Source organism: Pelophylax lessonae, assembly GCF_965119305.1.
Source record: "Pelophylax lessonae genome assembly, chromosome: 6".
NCBI classification, from domain to species: Eukaryota; Metazoa; Chordata; class Amphibia; order Anura; family Ranidae; genus Pelophylax; species Pelophylax lessonae.
In genome coordinates, this window is record NC_138773.1 from 50,305,585 (window position 1) to 50,326,681 (window position 21,097).

General features: G+C 41.8%; 1 protein-coding gene across 2 annotated transcripts in view; it reads left to right on the forward strand.

The window, feature by feature from the left end:
• The window catches only part of RGS11 (regulator of G protein signaling 11), a 259,340-nt gene that overhangs the window by 188,269 nt on the left and 49,974 nt on the right, over positions 1-21,097 (forward strand). For both annotated transcript variants that reach the window (XM_082260013.1, XM_082260014.1), the window contains exons 10-14: positions 1,271-1,300; positions 6,812-6,873; positions 13,868-13,981; positions 15,599-15,714; positions 18,830-18,917. In XM_082260013.1, the coding sequence (XP_082116139.1) occupies positions 1,271-1,300; positions 6,812-6,873; positions 13,868-13,981; positions 15,599-15,714; positions 18,830-18,917 (410 nt within the window). The remainder of the gene's footprint in view (positions 1-1,270; positions 1,301-6,811; positions 6,874-13,867; positions 13,982-15,598; positions 15,715-18,829; positions 18,918-21,097) is intronic.

Here is a 21,097-nt window from a genome sequence, read left to right on the forward strand (position 1 = left end):
AGTTTATATGATCCGAGCACATCTAATAAACGTATAAAGTGCTCCCCCCTATTGGGTCTACACTCACCAGATGGCTGTACCCCTTCAGGGGTAAAAGCACAATTCTCTTTGTATTTGGGACAGTTTTTATGGATTTTTCCACATTAATGTTTTGGTTTACTATGCACTATAGCACAAACCGCAAAAAAAGTGGAAAAAATTATAACAAATACTGTGTATATATATATATATATATATATAAATATTTGGTCCGTGTGTACGGCAGTCGGTCTGACAGAAACCGGCCTTTTCGGCTTGCTTCTGTCGAAGGGGCATGGCCGAAAAAGGTCTGCAAATAGGCCCCCGTTCAGCGCTCTCAGCCAATGGCTAAGGCGGAGTGTTCTGGCGGGTGGGGGGGGTGTCCCCCTGTCAGAACACAATAGAACAGTAGGGACGTTCGCTGCACTAACATCGATAGTTAGTACAGTGGCTCCTTCTGAGTTGAACAAAATAAAACTACTATGTGTGTATTAGGCCCCTTTCACACGGGGCGGATCCATTTTGACGGACTCCGCTTGCTCAGCGGGGATCGCTCGGTTGATCCCTGCTGAGCAGGCGGATGACAGGTCTGTCTACACTCACTGTGCTGAGACGGACCTGTCAGAGTCCTGCTCTCCTCTATGGGGAGATCGGATGAAAACAGACAGCCGATCCCATACGTTCCGACCCGCTGGACAGGTGGCGAACGTATTGCCATATGTTTGTTTTCAGCGGATCTTGCCGGATCGGATACCAGGCGGGTGTCAACGAACACATGTCCGCTGACATCCACCTCCCCATAGGGGTCAATGGGTGGCCCGACCGGGTCCGCCTGAAAAACGGACAGGCGGACCCAATCAGTCCAATCATGTGAAGGGGCTTTAGCAATTGTCTGACTCAGCAGCCTGCTACAGAGTTACATTGTTACTTTCTGATCACTGGAGGGAGGAGACTGAAGAGATGCCTCCTGTTGCCTGCAGCAGACAGATGACATCATCTCAACCAAGTCACTGCCTTGAGCTCAAGAATGTTTTTTTTTTTTTTTTTTCTTTAATAAAAGGTGGAGCTTTTTTGAAAAATGATACTGTTCTGTAAATTGTGACACCTCGGGAAAGTATGTACGTTACTGATAAAAAAAATATCCATGAATAAATCACCACTGTTAGATAAAAAAGAACATTTAGAAGATTGTATCGCCTGTTGTTTCAGTTTTTTTTTTTAAAGTAATAGACGGAATTTTTTTTTAATTTAGGGAAAGAATGCAGATTACTACAAAAGAGAGGTAAGTTAGGTTTTAATATTTTATTGATACGTCAGTTATGAGTCAATTTACAGAGCTTTACTTTTCTTCGGTACTCTTCTATAAAACATATTGGTAGGATATATAGCAGGGAGAATGTACAGTAGAATGAGTGTTTAGAGGATGATGGGAAACAGAATTGCAGAGTAAATTAGTGTCTTTAAGATGTTTTTAGGAATGTGGATAGAGAACATATGTTTGATCAAGAGCTATGTACTTCTGAGAAATTCTGAGAGAATCATAAGAAATTTAGAGAAGAGGAAATGATGACAGATTTAAAATACAGGGTGATAACAGAGGTCTGAGTGGCAGTGATGATGAAAGTTTAAAGAAAAAAGGGAACAGCTAAACTTAAAGCGGAGTTCCATCTAAAACAAAAAAAAAAAATACATAAAAATACCCCCGGGACAGTCAGGGCTAGTGCATTCCACAATGGATAGCCTCTGAACTGTCCCAGGTTGCACTTACCTTTTAGAAGAAATACTTACCTTGAAAATTTCTTCTCCAGCGCTGTCATCTCAGGTGTGGGCAGCTGAAGCCAGCGCGTCCTCTTCTGCGTCCTCTTCCGTCCTCTTCGGTCCCACGATGCACTGCATCGGCCCCGCTGTCACTTCCGGGGCTGCAGCGTCATCCCTGCACAGCTTCTGGGCATGCCCAGAAGCTGTTTAGCAGGGAATGACGCGCCTGCACCGGAACTGACGTCGGGGCCGGTGCAGGCGCATTGATTCCTGGGAGCGATGACGTTCAGCTCCCAGGAATCATTGCAAGCCAGGAAGTGACGACGGACCGTGGCCGCAGTGGGAGGAAGAGGAAGTAAGGTGAGTATATTTTCTTCTAAAACAAGGTAAGTAAAAAAAAAAATTGGGATTATCCATTTGTTTTTCAGGTGACCCGGAGCAAGAAGATGGACCGATGTTAAATTTTAGGGTGGAACTCCACTTTAAGATGAGAGACTAGATGACGTGGATTTGTAAGGGATAAGCTTATAATAGAGGAGAGAAGATGGACATTCAGACAACAATAAAAAAAGGGTCTTATGATGGACGATAAAAGGTTTGGATAGGAGGGTTATGATTATTATTATGCAGGATTTATATAGAGCCAACAGATTACGCAGCGCAATACAAAATGAAGGCAGACATTACAGTTACAATGCAATTTGGTAAAGAAGAAATCAGAGAGCTCGTTAGAGCTTACAATCTAAGAGATTTAGTGATACAAAAGGTAATAACTATGGGGGGTGAGCTGATGGAGAAAGAAAAAACACAATGTATAAGTTAGAAGCAGGTTTGGCTTCTTTAATAAGCAGGGTTTTCAGGGATCGTCTAAAGATGCATAGATTCAGAGAAAGCCGGACAGATTGGGGTAGGGAGTTTCATAGTCTGGAAAAAGTCCTGGAGGCGAGAATCTGAGAAGGTGCCAAGGGAGCTAGAGAGCAGGAGGACTTGGAGGACAGAAGAGAGCAGTTTGGTTGATATTTTGAGACCCGGTTAGTGATGTAGCTAGGAGCAGAAGTGGGAATGGCTTTGTAAGTTGTTGTTAGTACTTTGAATTTTATTTGTTGGGTGAGCAGAAGCCAGTGGAGGGATTGGCAGAGAGGGGTAGCAGACACTGAATGGCTAGTAAGGTTGGATTTGTCTGGCGGCAGAATTCATGATGGCTGAAAAGGGGATAACCTATGTAAAGGTAAACCAATGAGGAGGGAGTTGCAGTAGTCGAGGCGAGAGATAACCATTAATAGCTTTGTGGTGTCATTGGTTAAAAAAGGAGCGTATTCTGTAGATTTTGCAGAGGTTGAGGCGGCATGATTTAGATGGGTTACCCCTAGCACCCTGGCACCCAGGGATGGGCTGATAGTTGTGCCATTGATCTTGACTGAGAAGTCAGGGGATGGGGCACGTGAGGGGAGGAAATACTATGAGCTCAGTTTTGGATAGTTTGAGTTTGAGGAAGTGGTGTGACATCCAGTTATGATAAACGGTTTATGATGAATGGATCATAAAGGTTCTGAGAGAGGGAGTATTATAAAGTTTGTGTCACATACCTGATCCGAAGCCGGAGTGTAGAGAGGGCTACCCCTTGCGGCTAGGCGCAGAGCACCCCTGGGAGTGGAACAGGGAGTGCTGTGCCCGAAGTAGCACGGGTTGCCGGTTGGGATGACCAGATGGGAGCAGGAACAAACTGGTTGTGAAGTCCCAAGCAGGTCTGGAACACTTTGACAAGCCAGGCAGTCTCAAGGCTGAAACAGGAACAAGCTGGGTAAACACAGAAGTGCAGGAAAGCGAAGTCAGGAGCCAAGCCGAGGTCAAGTACTGGAGAAGGCAACGGGAGTCCAAGAGCATGCCAAGAGGTCGGGAGCCAGGAGATCAAGAGAAGCAGGGTCAAGCAGTCCGGGTCGGCAACAGGAGGTCAAGATCAGCAGGTTTACAAGGCACAGGGAACACAGGAGGATGTTGATCATCCAGCAGCTAGTAATTGTGGCTGCTGGCTTTAAATAGGCCGTTTGGCGCCAAGCGCCATTACACACGGCGTACGTGCATGCGCATTGAGGCACGCACATTTCTGACTGTGTTTGCCCGGATTTGGGCGTGCATGCGCATTCCCGCCAATGCACGAATTCGCTGATTGGCCAGGATGTTGGTAGTACCCTAACAGTTTGAGAGCAGTAAAGATGAGAGGTTCAGAGGGTAAAGGATAATGATTGGCAGAGAGGGGAGAGAATGATGACAGAGGATGACTGGGATAAGGAAAAGAGGAGATGACAGATGGTCTGAGGAGAGGGTCTGAAGATGAGAGAGTATAATAACAGAGGGAGGAAGATAGAGGACAATGGCTGACAGAGAGGAAAGAGACTGATTGTAGCGGAGAGGTAGTTTATTCTACAGGGTCTCCGCTGATAGACAGGAAACAGGTAATAATCCAAATAGGCAGGTACAGCATGCAACAATCCAGGTAGCGTTATACCATCCTTCCCTCCCAAGAACTAGACGACACATAGGCTGGGAGTCAACAACACTTTTATTCACAGGCTTTCAGTATTTATGAGATTTCCCATGCAAGGGGCTTCCCCCACAGACATTCCAGGGGCTGTACAGCAGCAGACCACATGGGGGACTGAATATTTGTACATTGAAACAGGCTACAGATAACCTAATGAGCTTATGGTAAACAGGCAGTCTCTCAATACAGACCCCCTGCGGAGAGATTTCTCCAGTCCAGACCATTGTCTATGTGTCATGAATCCACACAATTAGACACAGAAACAGGAGGGGGGGGGGGGGGGGAAGAAGGGCTGTAACATTACATTGCAAACACTTGGTTCTTAAAGGTATACACATGCAATAAACATAATGCATACACGAAGGACAATATACAGTGGCTGTGTTTGCCACACTGATGATAGATGATGCCTGTGAAAGGAGAAGAGTTGATGATAGAGAGTCTGAGGAGAGAGTAAAAAAGCTTGTTTGGTGGAGAGAAGGGATGAGAAATGATGGAAAAGATGCAGAGGAGTAGAGTACATCTGAGGAGATACAAATATAATAGTAGTTCTCAGGAGTAAAGATGATGAAAGTTCTGAGGCTAAAATATTTTGACAGGTTTGAAGAGTTCCATGATGGAGTATAATAGTAGACTGAGAGGAGAGAGGATGATAGAGGGCAATGACAGAGAGGAGAGAATGACAATAGATGGTGCCAGGATTAAGGAGAAAAATAGATGACTGAGGGTCCAAGGAGAGAGTATAAAAACAGGAGAAGGGTTGACAGATAGAATTGGAGAGAAGCAGAGGTGTAGCTAGAACCTTCAGGGCCCCGGTGCAAGAAACCATGAAGGGCCCCCTGGACCCCTGGCCGGGGCTCTTCCCACTGATCCTGGGACCCTTTCACAAGTTCTGCAGGAGGCCCCCTTCCTGCCATCTTGGGGCCTCCCCACGGTGGTGGAATGCCAGGGCCCGGTTGCAAGTGTGACCTTTGCGATCCCACTGGTGTCAGTAGTTTTTATTTTTTTGGTACTTTAATTGTATTATTTTTTATCATTTTATTTTATTTTTTTACAATGTCACTGACTATGACTCTGTCCATTCAGAAAAGGAAGGAGCTGGTAAATTACATATTTACCAACCCCTTCCTGGTTCTCTATAGTGATACATCCCATGCAGCAGCGGGGAGGAGAGGGAAGGGAGCACGGGACGGGGGGATGGGGGGGACCAGGGGAGCACACAGGGGCCCAGAGACAGCAGAACACAAGTGAAATGGATAGGAGGAGTGTCGGGGGCAGCATACAGAGGAACCAATCTCCTCCATTTTCCTCCTGCAGCTACAGGAGGAAAAAGGACAGTGATTTCTCTACATGCTTCCCCCGCCGCCCCTCCTATCCAGGGGTACAGGGGAGCCACACAGGCCCCCTATAGCATGGGGCCCGGTTGCAATTGCAACCCCTGCAACCCCTGTAATTACGCCCCTGGAGAGAAGAAGAAAATATTATCTAATAAAATAGAATTATGGTAGAGGTTCTAATGGTAAAAAATTAGAGAGTAGAATAACAGACTGAGGGGTGAGAGGAGGGTGGAGGATAAAGACTGACAGAGAGGGTAGAGACCAATGACAGGTGAAGACTGAGATAAGGTAAAGAGAGGATGGTGGAGGGTCGGAGGAGAGGTTATGAAGACATGCTTCATACCCATGAGAAGGAATGAGGAATGATGGCAAGGATACAAAGAAAATGAGGAACATCTGAGGAGATAAGAATATGAAAAGTACTTCTGACGAGTAACGATGATGAAAGTTCAGAGGCAAAAAATGATGGGTTTGAAGAGGTTCATGGTGGATGATGACAGGGTTATGGAGGGGAGATAACCATGGAAGGTCTAAGAAGGGAAAATTAGATGAGCATAATGACAAAATGAGAGGAGAGAGTGATTATGGATGATGACGGAGTTACGAAGGAAATTGGATGATGGAGGCGGAAGAGAGAGGATGAAGACACATTTGGTGTAGTGAATGGATAAAATATATTGCCAAAAATGTAAAGAAGAGGAGCAGTTGGGGTCTGAGGAAATATAATTATGCTAGAAGTTCAGGGATCGGAAGACGCTGTAGGTTCCCAAGCAGAAGAATTTTTAGAAGTCAGAGAGAGGTTGACAGATGATGTTGAATACAGATGATGGCAGTTTTCTAAAATAGAAGGAATAGAAAAGATTCAGAGGAGAGAAGATGATGTAGGCTTGGAGGAGAAAGAACAATCTCAGGTCTAGAAAGAGATGATAATGGATGATAAAAAGGGTTTGATGTAGAGAAAATTATTTGGGTGCAGAAGTGAAAGCATGCGTGATGAACAGGGAACAGAGTTTCGGAGGATATATGCCTGCCTTGAGTGAAATCTAATATATTTGAATTACAATGTCCAAATTCCTAGCACTATCGTTAAATGATTGTGAAAGTAATAAACGGAATACAAGTATGTATCTATATGTATGTTTTTTTTTAATAATAGATAGAATGTCTGAAAAAGGCCATGGCACGAACTAGGGTGAAATCCTCTATCTGCCTGGAAGGGTGAGTAAAACAGCATTAAGTAAGAGAAAGATGCCACATTTTATTGATACAAGCCCTAGAAATATCCAGAAAATATATAAATAACATAATTATTGTCTCTGTGACTAGTACAGTAACAATAGGAGTTTAAAATGTTTCTTAGCGACCTTTTACAGAATTGTTCAGACTGAGGTACGCTGTGTCCCCAACGTTCCTTATATCATTCCTTTAACATGTACATCTAAGGAGTCGGCCAGCCTGAGCATGAGGATGACAGCCACCACCCCCACCTTTTGGGACCTCTTCTGTTATTATTAGGGGAAAGAACGAGTTACATTGCTATGGAAAGCCTCCATCTGGATGCTAGAGGGTTCTCACTGCCTCTTGAGTTCTACATACATTTATTAAATCCTGGATTACCAAACCTTGGAATATATTACACTAAAATGAAAAATACAGCTACTTATATTTCCTCTCTAATGATCTCCTATTCTGAATTAGAAAATGGTAAATTAAAATACCATATTTGAGGTAATATAATAAATAATAATACCACTTCATGACAAATTTGACAAATTAAATTAACCCTTTTTCTGGTGATCTTGTATAGTCACAGTCATGACAATTGATTGTATGTCAGTACAGTAAAGCCTTGGATTGCGAGCATAATTCGTTCCGAAATCATGCTTGTAATCCAAAGCACTCTTATATCAAAGTGAATTTCCCCAAAAGCAATAATGTAAACTCAGATGATTCGTTCCACAACCATTTATTCACAATTCCTTCAGTTTATTGTCCATATAAAAAGATTATAGCAATGTGATAGGTTGTGTAATCATAAAATGTCCATCCACAAATGGAAGCCTCCACAAGGGGATTAGAAGCAAAATCCAGTAGGAACTACAATGTATAAAAGAGAAGAGAGGCGTCTCTAAGTCCCCGTTCACACTGGGGCGACCTGTGAGGCGACCTGGTCGCTTCACAGGTCGCCGTAGGTCGCCTTCCATAGGGAAGCTGCGGACCCGTTCTAATAGGAGCGACACAAGTCGCCCCGACTTAGAAAAAGGGTCCGGAGCTTCTTTGGGGCGACCCGGAGCGACCGTCATAGACTTCAATGTTATGAAGTCCGTGCCGGCCGCTCCGAGGTCGCGGCGCGCTGCTCGCACCGCGACCTCGGAGGTCTCCTGGGGAAGTCGGATCGCCCCAGTGTGAACGGGGCCTAAGTGTAGCAATATGGTTACATTTAATAAAGATTCAACATTTAGCAACTCACATGGTTGATGATTAAAAGAGGCACATCTAAGTATGCAGGCATCCGGGGTAAAGCTGTCCACATAAACCATCCTCCTCACCGCAAGCTCTCACCGCCGTAAATCTGCAGTTGTGACTGGGAAGACTACCCTGCAGTAGAGCGATCGGTAAGCGAGGCTTGAAGCGCTCGTGGAGCGCAGTGTGGAAGGGATGACGTCGATGGCGGTGCGGAGGATGGTCTTTTTGGACAGCTTTACCCCAGATGCCTGCATACTTAGATGTGCCTGTTTTAATCATACACCATGTGAGTTGCTAATTGTTGTACCTTCATTAAATGTAACCATATTGCTACACTTAGAGGCGCCTCTCTTCTCTTTTATACACTGTAGTTCCTGCTGGATTTTGCTTCTATTCCCCTTGTGGAGGCTTCCATTTGGGGATGGCCATTTTATGGTTATGCAACCTATCACATTGCTTCTCTTTTATACTCAGCTGTGACGTGACGCTGCTTGTATATCAAGACATCGCTCGTTTATCAAATCAAAATTTATAAAAAAATGTTTGCTTGTCTTGCAAAACGCTCTTAAACCAAGGTTTTACTGTATACACATTTATAGTGTGGCTGTTTCATTGCTGTACTAGAGATCAAATCTTCGATGTAGGTGTCAAACAGTCTTTCAGAATTAATCTTAAGGGTTCATTCCCTGTCTGACCAATAACCAACTGCCCCATGCTTGGGTCAAGCTTTGAACTTTCTTTTACCATTTGCCATTAGAACTAATTGATACTTAAAGACTCTATACCAGTGATGGCGAACCTTGGCACCCCAGATGTTTTGGAACTACATTTCCCATGATGCTCAACTACACTACAGAGTGCATGAGCATCATCGGAAATATAGTTCCAAAACATCTGAGGTGCCAAGGTTCGCCATCACTGCTCTATACAGACTTAACAAAACAAAATAGGTGATGATTTCTAATTACAATTGATAACCTTAGTTATCTGCATTACGATCTTAAATATGTTGGTTGGGTGAAGGTTTGAGTCAATCATAATCTTCTCTACCACTAACCCTTACACTAACCATCTCTTGAAATCTCTCACTAACTGTTATACTAACCCTTGCTATAACACTAACACTAACCCTCCCTGTAACCCTAACACTGACCCTTCCAGTAATTCTAACAAAAACCCTCCCTGTAGCATTAACACTAGCCCTCCCATTAACACTAATACTTACCCTCCCTGTAACCCTAACACTAACCCTTCCTGTAACCCTAACACTAACCTTTCCTGCAACATTAACACTAACTCTTTCTGTAACACTAAATCTCCCTGTAACCCTACCATTAACCTTCCCAGTAACACTATCACTAATTCTACAAGTAACCCTAATACTAATTCTTCCTGTAACCCTATCACTTCCTGTACCACTGACACTTACCTTTCCTGTAGCCTAACACTAATGCTTTCTTTAACCCTAACACTAATTTTTCCTGTAACTCTAATACTAATCTTCACAGAAACCCTAACACTAACCCTCCCTGTAGCCCCAACACTAGCCCTCCCATTAACACTAAAACTTACCCTCCCTGTAACCCTAACACTAACCCTTCCTGTAACCCTAACACTATCCTTTCCTGTAACATTATCAGTAACTCTTTCTGTAACACTAATTCTTCCTGTAACCCTACCACTAACCCTCCCAGTGACACTATCACTAATTCTACTAGTAGCCCTAATACTAACTCTTCCTGTAACCTTTCACACTTATGCGACGCGATTTTACCGCGATTTTGACACGACTTTGCAGCGATTTTGAAGCAACTTTGGCAAGATTTTGAAAGCAATGGCTTTGGCTATATACCTCAAAATGCATTAAAATCGTGCCAAAGTAGTGCAGGAACTACTTTGAAGTCAGTGCGACTTCAAAACGCACTGATATGAATGGGGCTCATTGAAAATAATGGAAAACGACTTGTCATGCGATTTTGTGGTCCAAAATCGCGGGACAAGTCGCACTAGTGTGAAAGGGGCCTAACACTTCCTGTACCGCTGTTACTTACCTTTCCTGTAGCCTAACACTAATGCTTCCTGTAACCCTAACACTAATTTTTCCTGTAATCCTAATACTAATCTTTACAGAAACCCTAACTACCCTTTCTGTAACACTTGTAGCAAAAAAAGTCAATGAATCTGCGCCAGATGCAGTGTAGTAGAAAAAAAGCTGCTGTGCACTGTGCCAAGATACAATAACACATAAACAGATTTATAATTAAAAGTGCAGCGCTAGACATGAGTACACAAATAATATCGCTTAAATAAGCAAGTATTTTAAAAAGTGTCCCAAGAAAAAACCAAGAGAAAAAATGAAAATAGTACAGTAGTCCCACAGCCGTGTTGATTAGTAGGAATCCTATGAGAACCCGGTGACACCTCACACATAGAATGTGTCGAAACATAGAAACATAGAATGTGTCGGCAGATAAGAACCATTTTGCCCATCTAGTCTGCCCAATATATCTGAATCCTATGAATAGTCCCTGGCCCTATCTTATATGAAGGATAGCCTTATGCCTATCCCATGCATGCTTAAACTCCTTCACTGTATTTGCAGCTACCACTTCTGCAGGAAGGTTATTCCATGCATCCACTACTCTCTCAGTAAAGTAATACTTCTTCATATTACTTTTAAACCTTTGCCCCTCTAATTTAAAACTGTGTCCTCTTGTGGTAGTTTTTCTTCTTTTAAATATGCTCTCCTCCTTTACCGAGTTGATTCCCTTTATGTATTTAAAAGTTTCTATCATATCCCCTCTGTCTCTTCTTTCTTCCAAGCTATACATGTTAAGGTCCTTTAACCTTTCCTGGTAAGTTTTTTTCCTGCAATCCATGTACTAGTTTAGTAGCTCTTCTCTGAACTCTCTCTAGAGTATCTATATCCTTCTGGAGATATGGCCTCCAGTACTGCGCACAATACTCCAAGTGAGGTCTCACCAGTGTTCTGTACAGCGGCATAAGCACTTCTCTCTTTCTACTGCTTATACCTCTCCCTATACATCCAAGCATTCTGCTGGCATTTCGTGCTGCTCTATTACATTGTCTTCCCACCTTTAAGTCTTCTGAAATAATTACTCCTAAATCCCTTTCCTCAGATACTGAGGTCAGGACTGTGTCAAATATTCTATATTCTGCCCTTGGGTTTTTACGTCCCAGGTGCATTATCTTGCACTTATCCACATTAAATTTCAGTTGCCAGAGTTCTGACCATTCTTCTAGTTTTCCTAAATCCTTTTCCATTTGGCGTTTCCCTCCAGGAACATCAACCCTGTTACATATCTTTGTGTCATCAGCAAAAAGACAAACCTTACCATCGAGGCCTTTTGCAATATCACTTATGAAGATATTAAACAAAATTGTTCCCAGTACAGATCCCTGAGGTACCCCACTGGTAACATGACCTTGTTCTGAATGTTCTCCATTGACTACAACCCTCTGTTGTCTGTCACTCAGCCACTGCCTAATCCACTCAACAATATGGGAGTCCATGCTCAATGACTGCAGTTTATTGATAAGTCTTCTATGTGGGACAGTGTCAAAAGCCTTACTAAAATCTAGATATGCAATGTCTACTGCACCTCCACCGTCTATTATTTTAGTCACCCAGTCAAAAAAATCTATAAGATTTGTTTGACATGATCTCCCTGAAGTAAACCCATGTTGTTTTTCATCTTGCAATCCATGGGATTTAAGATGTTCCACAATCCTATCCTTTAATAGGGTTTCCATTAATTTGCCTACTATTGATGTCAGACTCACTGGTCTATAGTTGCTCGATTCCTCCCTACTACCTTTCTTGTGAATGGGCACGACATTTGCCAATTTCCAATCTTCCGGACGACTCCTGTTACTAATGATTGGTTAAATAAATCTGTTAATGGTTTTGCCAGCTCACCACTAAGCTCTTTTAATAATTTTGGGTGTATCTCATCAGGACCCTGTGACTTATTTGTCTTCACTTTAGACAGCAATCTTAGAACGTCTTCCTCTGTAAAGACACATGCATCAAACGATTCATTAGTCATCCTTTCACGCTCAGCTCCTGCTTACCAGATAGCCAGTGACCCCCTATTAGAGTGGTCAATCTACGCTTGTGTGTATTCCAGCTCATCAGCATAGACAATCAAGCTATCACCCTCCAGCATAAAGCACTATCCGGTATACAGCACAGCCCCAGGTGGATGTCAATTGGGTAAATTCCAAACACTCCAAAGCTCCAGATAGGTTCAGGTAGATAAAACAAGGATGGCCACAATAGTGTGATACTGTTTAAAAACAACTTTTTAATAGGCTAAAAAGCACTCACAAATTCTCAGGTCAGTATGAACATATAGCGGCATTGCAGACGCCAACAATCCACAATTTCAGAAACAAAGATGTCTGATCCTCAACTGCGCATGTGTAGTGGTGTATGTACGTCTGCCCAACTGGTTTTGTCACAACTGACGTCATCAGGGGAACCTTTCTGTAACACTACCACTAGCCCTTCCTTTAACCCTAACACTGTCTCTCCCTGTAACACTAACACTAGCCCTTCCTGTAATCCTAACACTATCTCTTGATAAACAAAAATAGAAAAAAAATGTTGTGCATCGCTAAAAAATATATACTTATTGATAGCATATAAATATATGTGAGTGAATAAACAACAATAAAGTCCCAAGTGAAATAACACCAATCATCCAAGGTGAAAAGAGTGATCCAAGAAGGACATCTGATCCCAACACCAACAGGAGAGGTAATGGTTAAGCGCTCACCGGAACATGTGGACCCAACTAATCTTATGATAAAAGGGTCAGGAAGGCTCATGTATATCCTGCAGTTCTTCAGATTTGTAGTCAGGGGGTCAAAGTGAGACGAGTTTCCTCTTTCTCTCCATAAAAATGACAATCCCAGACAAAACAGACATACTGTAATTCAGTTTAAACGATTTTAATAAATGAATAAGAATACACTTACAAACATCCAGGATCAAAAAGCAGTAAATACAGGTATACAGATCAGGCAATCTGTGACATAATCATGGCTGCATAAGGCAAAGTCCTGACGCGTTTCATCACAACTGACTTCTTCAAAGGTAAATGCCCTGGTGTAGATGGTGTATGTACGTCTGCCCGAATGGTTTCGTCACAACTGACGTCATCAGGGGCACCTTTCTGTAACCCTACCACAAGCCCTTCCTTTAATCCTAACACTGTCTCTCCCTGTAACACCTCCACTAGCCCTTCCTGTATTCCTAACACTATCTCTCCCTGTAACACTTAGACTAACCCTTCCTGTACCCCCAACACTAATCCTCCCAGTAACCCTAACATTAACCTTTCCTGTAACACTAATCTTCCCTGTAATTTAACACTATTTCTTCATTGTAACCCTAACATTCAACTTTCTTGCAACCCTTACACTAACCCTCCCTGTAGCACTAACTCTATTAGAGATATATTTTAGCTCTTTGCATACTCACCTCTCCCTCATCAGAACATCAATGTTCCTCATTCTGGTATGAATTCTCCACAGCAATATATACAATGTGATGAGACCTATGTGCTGTCAGTGGTGGGATCTTCCTGGTGGGGTTCAAAACCTGACTCATTAGAGAAGACTAAAAACAAAATGTGGGGTTTTATATTTTCACACCCATCCTTTCCTTGTGCTACTTGTTTTAGTTACTGTTTTCCTTTGCTTTTTTTTTTTTTTTTAGCTTCATTAAGTTTAGTGAACAGTACTTGCCACATGACCCCATCATGTCTGGCTGTCTTCCCAGTAACCCGTGGATTACAGACGATGTCACATACTGGACATTAAATGCACCCTTGTAAGTATGGGCCCAGAATACATCTCTTGTGTTTTTGTTCCAGTTTTGATTGCTGATTACTTTCATAAGAACGTAGACACCTAATATAAGTAACTACACTGCATGTAGGCTACGCAGGGGGTTTTTCACAGTAAGGGCTACAAGATTGTGGAACTCTCAACCACAAATGGTAGTAACTGCGGGGAGTATGGCTACTTTTAAAAGACTCTTGGACGTACATCTCAAGGATCAAAACATTCAGGGGTATGGGAAATGAATAGGTCCACACACACCTACACAGGTTGAACTGGATGGACTATCGTCTTTATTCAACCTCAACTACTATGTAACTATGTATAAGCAATTACTGCAGCAATGTGCGATGGTGATCAATTTTTCATTTTCCTTTAACTGTAACCTTGAAACTTGCCCCACTGTTGCTACCAGGCCTTAAGTGAAATGGTCACCAAACCATTGTATGCTTTATACATATAAAACATACTAAGGAAATATCTTGATGTCAGAAGAACCAAGTAGTAGAGTAAAGTTGGGAAAGACCCAGAATTCCTTGCACAGGGTGTTTAGAGGAATCAGAAGACTCTTTAGAGTTCAGGAAACATTAAACCATCTCTCGTTTCTGTTTGGTGATCTTCAGAATTGTTAGCTTGTAGCCTATCCAGGGCTGGCAAAGGATGCGCATCCAGGCTAAATTGTGAACAAGCAGTTTATGATATACTTTTGGGGTGAAGATGGGGAACAGCCATGAGGAATAATTTTAATATTCCCATCTCCTCCAGTATACAGTCCTCACAATTCAAATAGTAATATTAGGTCAATTGTTGAAAAGGCTGAGGGTTTTTTTTTTTTTTTTGAGTGAATCTGTGCCCAGACTATGCATAAGCACCTCTGTAGCTGCAGGCAATATGGAGAAATTCATCTTCAAACGTCACAACAGAGAAACTGAATTCTCAGTTTTTTTGTATGGAGAGAAGATCTTAGCAGCCTGCCACCCCTCTAACATAAACACAAAGCAGAAGTTTCTAAGCTATTGGAAACCAACTGAAACCTGACATCAGAGTGTTTGTTGTAATCATTGAGTATCTTTAAAGCAGAATTAAACTCTGTTGCTGGGGATGACATAACTCCTGTGCATGCTCATAGAAATTAATTTATCCTGATACCTGAGATCATCCCAAGAACCTGCCTGCCAGCAGCGGTTTTTAAATTGGAGTTTAGTTCCACTTTCGGAATTAATTAATTCACAGTATAAGCAGCTAGATAGGTGAAGGAAGGCTTGCCATAAAAATAGATACTGCCATTCCAGTGTTCCCCAATATGCACATTGGTTCCATCCACTGGCCGATATAACACTTCAGTGTCCCTGCAGAGCTGTAAAGGTGCAGTGATTGGTGGGTGAAACCACAACTCACAGCAGGGGATGAAAGCTTCCAGCACACCAGAAAGTGCCAGATGTTTAAGATTGAAGGCACTGGGAGCAGGAGTGGACAATAATGTTGCTCTTTCCTTATAGCCTGGTTATTATTTTATTTTATTTAGGGATGGAATTGTTTTAGGTCAGTTATATATACAAAAATATCAAGATAATACGCGTTCCTGATATGTTTCTCTAATCACCAGAGTACCAATGCCAACTAAACTGCGGATTGACCGATGGACGTTTAATTTTATGGAGGTGCTCAATGACCAGCGGGGCCGCAAGGAGTTTTTACAGTTCTTGGAGAAAGAGTTTAGTGGTAAGCTTTTTTCTTTTTTGTCAGCTACTTTGGGGGTGATTTTTGCACTGGAGAGTGCAAAATCTGGTGCAGCTGTGCATAGTAGCCAATCAGCTTCTAACTTCAGCTTTTTCAAGTAACCTTTGACAATAAAACCTGGAAGCTGATTGGTTTCCTTGCAGAACTGCACCAGAGTTTTCCTGCTCCAGTTTTAGTAAATCAACCCCATTATGTCTCCACCAGTACCTATAATGTAAGGCTTGGGTTTAGTACTTTTGCCCATTAAAGCCTGAACTTGCATGGTTGTTCCAAAAAAAAAAAAAAAAAATAATCATTATTCACATTCAGTGTCAGAGGACACAGACCGAGACAGCAGCTTAGAAGATATGGGCTCAAAAATGTACACTTGGCTTTTCCGTTTCAAGCTGGAAACGTTTCAGACATTTACAATATTTAGGGCATTCTCAGGGAACTTATTTTTTTCTCAAGATGTCGTTTTTGCAAATCAGGAACCTTTAAACTTTTCAGTATGAGGGCCATAATATGTATTTTACAAATATTTATGGCCCGAAAAAATTTTTTTTTTCTAAATGAATGAATAAGTTTTACTTGGAGTCTTTTTTTTTGTAATCAGCAAGATATGATTTAGGAAAACAGAGAAAGAAGTTCAGTAAAACAATGCAAAAACATTCCAAATAAACTGGAGCCCATCAGAATTCCCCCTCAAGCCCCTTTTACACGGGCGGACTGATCGGGTTTCCCTGTCAGTTTTTTAGGCGGATCTGATGGGATCATCCATTGCCCTCTATGGTGCGCCGGATGTCAACAGACATGTATCCGTTGACCCCCGATGGCATCCAATCTGATCCTATTCGCTAAAAACAGGCGGAGGGAGGATCTGTTTCTCATCCGCCTGGTGGATCAGATGACAGTCAGATGTGTCTTCTCATACATTAGGGTCCCTATCAAAGTCTGCCCTACACCAGAGTCCCAAGCAGATCCCCCCCTTACATTAGGGTCCTCATCACTCCCTTTACGTTAATGTCCTCATTACAGTCGTCACTTTCATGAGAGGCCACACCAGGCTATATGCCCTCATTTCTGAAAACAGCATATACAAACGACATTTATAGTAGCCAAGGGCTTTTAGAGGGACGTATAGATGCACAAAGAACACTGAATATAGGATATTCAATAAACCACAACTCAAAAACAGACAAAATACTGAATTTTTGGGTTCACTTAATTAGTTTAGATCAAATGTAATCCACATGTAGACTTAACATGTTTCAATTAAACTTCAGGAGTACACGTAAATGATCAGCATGATAACACCCTTAATTCTTAATATTAAACCCATAGATTTATTGGAATCCAATGGGTGTGTAACATCTTTCTTCCGTGAGGGGGAAGGCAGAGACTTCTTGGATGGTAAAAGTATATACAGAGAAATTACAGAAAGTGTTAAAGAGCCCTCAATGATCATCCATAAACCAATTAGGTGGACACAAGTCATCCAATTGGGATATATCAGAACCACAAATCAATTAAAAGTCAGGGCACAAAATCACCTATACATCAGAGTGGAGAGAGCCGAAGGCTTATCCACATCCTTTTATTAGACCATTCTACATATCAAAAGGATGAACAACCAATAATTAGCAGAGGTCAAATGGCTTCAAACCATTTCACCCTCCAAATCCCCATATTGGCCCCTATAAGTAGCAAGGCCTGGGAGCTGGCATTTTAAGGCCTGAAGAAATGAGGCCATAAGTACATCAGGATTAATCAATTTTCAGATATTAATATCATAGTTTGTGAACTCTTTAGCTTTCCTACAAACTAAATAATATATACTGAGTTGGGTTATTTTCACCAAAGAAATGTAACAGAATACATTTTGGGCTAAGATCCGGTTCACATTAGCGCGACACGACTCCTTACTACTTCGGGGGCGACTTGTGCATTACATTGCACCACGACTTCGGAGCGACTTGCAGGGACTTCACATAATTGAAGTCTATGCAAGTCGCTCCGAGGTCGCCCCGAAATAGTACAGGACCCTTTTTCTAAGTCGGAGTGACTTGTGTCGCTCCTATTAGAACGGGTCCTGTAGCGGTCAATGGACCGCGAGGGAGCGCGACTTGTCAGCCTGACAAGTCGCTCTAATGTGAACCGGCTCTAAATGTATGAAGAACAATTATTTATTTACAATATTTTATAACAGAAGACAAGAAAAACTTGTTTTTTTTCCCCTCCAAAATTTTCAGACTTTTTTCATTATTTAGCAAAGGATAAAAGACCCAGTGGTGATAAAATATCACCAAAAGAAAGCTCTAGTTGTGTGAACAAAATTATAAAAATTTAGTTTGGGTACAGTGTTGCATGTCCATGCAATTGTCATTCAAAATGCGAAAGCAAAAAATAGTTCTGGGCATGAAGGGGTAAAAGTGCCCGGTATTGAAGTGGTTAAAAAAATGCCTTTAATATCACTTAAGAGTATAACTAAAAGAAAAACTTTTTTTTTAGATTCTTAGGAAGATTCACCCTCTCTATTTGTCCTGATAACCATTATTACCAGAAGTGAAAGTAAAAGAAAAAATAAAATTTTGGGTTGTCCTTAGAAAATTAAGGGGAAATCTTCCAATGGAGACACTAGTTCCGATGACCTTGGTGACAACTATGTAATCCCTCACTTTGGAGGGATTTCCCCTCACTTCCTGTTTTAACAATGGGACAAAGATAGAAAAAATAAAATGGACAGGTGTTATAATCCCTGCTTTACTCTATCCAAAATGGGGGGAAAAACTTTTGCCTTTAGGTAGTTCTACTTTAATGCTTTGTTGTCAGCAGTTCTTCATCTTCAAATGACAAATGTCCAAAGACAGCTTGGGGCCAGCAGATATAACATTCATCATACTATAATAGTGGCTAATGTCGGTTTCTGTATAGGAAACCCTAAGTAGAGGAAACTCTGCAGCCAACAAGACTCAATGCTGAGAACACGACTACAGCAAAAGATACAGTCATGTTGCACCCCATGATAGGGGTGCCTGACTATTTATGGAGAAATGTACATTTATTTTGCTTCTCAAACATATAATCATAATCTTATGTGTGTTTCCCACTTTTCCAGCTGAGAACCTCCTATTTTGGGAGGCCTGTGAAGAATTAAGGTACGGAGAGCAGTCAAAAGTGGCATCCACTGTGCAGTCTGTATATGAGTAAGTTGTTTGAGTTTGATTCTCTTTGTATAGCTGCAGTTTTACATTACCTGCAAATGTTAGATGAAATGGATCTGGTACTTTGGGGTGAGTGTTGAGGAGCACCCAGTACAAAAGTTCATGACTATTAAAGTGTTTTAGTCCAACGTCTTTATTTGACGAAGGGTATCAAGAGAGGACAATGCATTTGGGAGTAAATGCCTCCCCCTTTATCAGGGTTGATGCCACGAATACGATTGGGCTGTAATCTTGCAAGATTTGGTATAATTTGCAGGATAATAGATCTGACAGCACAGATCAAATCTAATTACAGGTATCCTAATGGCATCTCACCATATAAGCCCAGTCATATCCAAGACTTCAGCCCTGATGAAGAGGGGAGGCATTTCCCCCAAAACACACTGGCCTTTTTTGATACCCTTTGTAAAAAAAAAGGTTGAAGTAAAATTCTTGAATTCTCATGAACTTGTGTACTGAATGCTCCTCAAAACTCACCCAAACTCCTAATATCTTCCGTAAGTCCTCTTTTGAGACTATCAGAGAAGTAGCATTCCATGAACGCAACAAGGTCCCCTTCTACATGGCACAGTCACTGTTTGTCAATTGTCAGCCCTTTGAAGGAGGACTCGTTTTGCGTCAAACCCAAAAGTAGCAGTATCCCACTTTAATTGGTCCAGTGCTATTGCACAACACGCATCACCTGGTACTTGGAATTCTCACTCAGCCAGTCAACTATCTGTCCATTGGAACAGAATAACCCTTAGTCCACCCCCAGGTGAATTTCTGAAAATTATGAGCCATGGCCATTGAGAGTAATTCCTCACAGTGTTGCCCAAATGGCTGCTGTTTTGTATAAATTGTTTCAAATTACAATAAGTACTAGTACAAAGACAATGGGTATTAACCACTTAAGCCCCGGAAGATTTTACCCCCTTCCTGACCAGGGCCTATTTTGCAATTCGGCACTGCGTGACTTTAACGGACAATTGCGTGGCCGCGCCACGCTGTACCTAAACGAATTTGGTGTCCTTTTTTTCCCACAAACACAGCTTTCTTTTGGTGGTATTTGATCACCTGTGCGATTTTTTTATCATGCGCTATAAACAAAAAAAGAGCATAAATTTTGCAAAAATAACAATATTTTTCAAATTTTTTTATATGAAATTCCCCCAAAAAAAAAGTAAAAATCAAAATTTTTTAACATTTTAGGGCAATTTTTTTTTTACCATATGTTTGTTAAAAAAAATCACAAAAAGCGTATTTTGATTGGTTTGCGCAAAAGTTATTGCGTTTACTAACAAAGGGAAAGATTTTTGTCATTTTTGTTGTTTTTTAACGAGTAATGGCAGCGATCTGCGATTTTTTTTGCGGGACTGCGACATTGGAGCGGACAGATCGGACCCTTGACTGACATTTTTGACACTTTTGGGGTTACCAGTGACATTACTACAGTAATCAGTGCTATACATATACACTGTTACTGTAAAAATGACACTGGCAGTGAAGGGGTTAACTTTTTTTGAGAGGGAGGGTTTAAGTGTGTCCATAGGGACTTGTTTCTAGCTGTGATTGGCTGTGGCTTGATGTGTAAGAACAGTGATCAATGGTCCTACATAGCTGTCACGGATGATCGCGAATGCCCGGCGGGGGGGTCTGTGACCGCGCGGGAGCGGGTGCGCGCATCCGGTGGTGCGGGCTCGCTCCCAAAACTCTTACAGGCTAGCGACGTATTCCTACTTCGCTTTGCCTGTGAGGGGCTGACTGCCGACGTAAATAGTCGTGCGGCAGTCGGCAAGTGGTTAAGACTAGCAGCTCAGCAGTGGAGGTTTTCCATGTGGAACTCAACAAGACCCTAAAGGTCCAGAAGTATCTTTGACACCTAAAGTGATACTAAACACACACTGTTTAATTTACATTCTCCCTTCTATTTCTGTATGTGAATGATGGCACTGTTATTTTTTAATTAAAAAAAAAAAAAATCTAAGTACCTTCTTTCCTAATTGATATTCAGCTCTCATGTGACCCAGCCTGTCTGCAGGGAAGCATAAGCAGGAGGAGCCTCAGTTGGTAGTCACATGTTCAAAATTAAAAAAAAAAAAAAACAGCCTTTGGAATACAGAATACAAATAAATAAGTAATATGAATAAATTGTTTTAAATTGTCATACAAATATATATTTG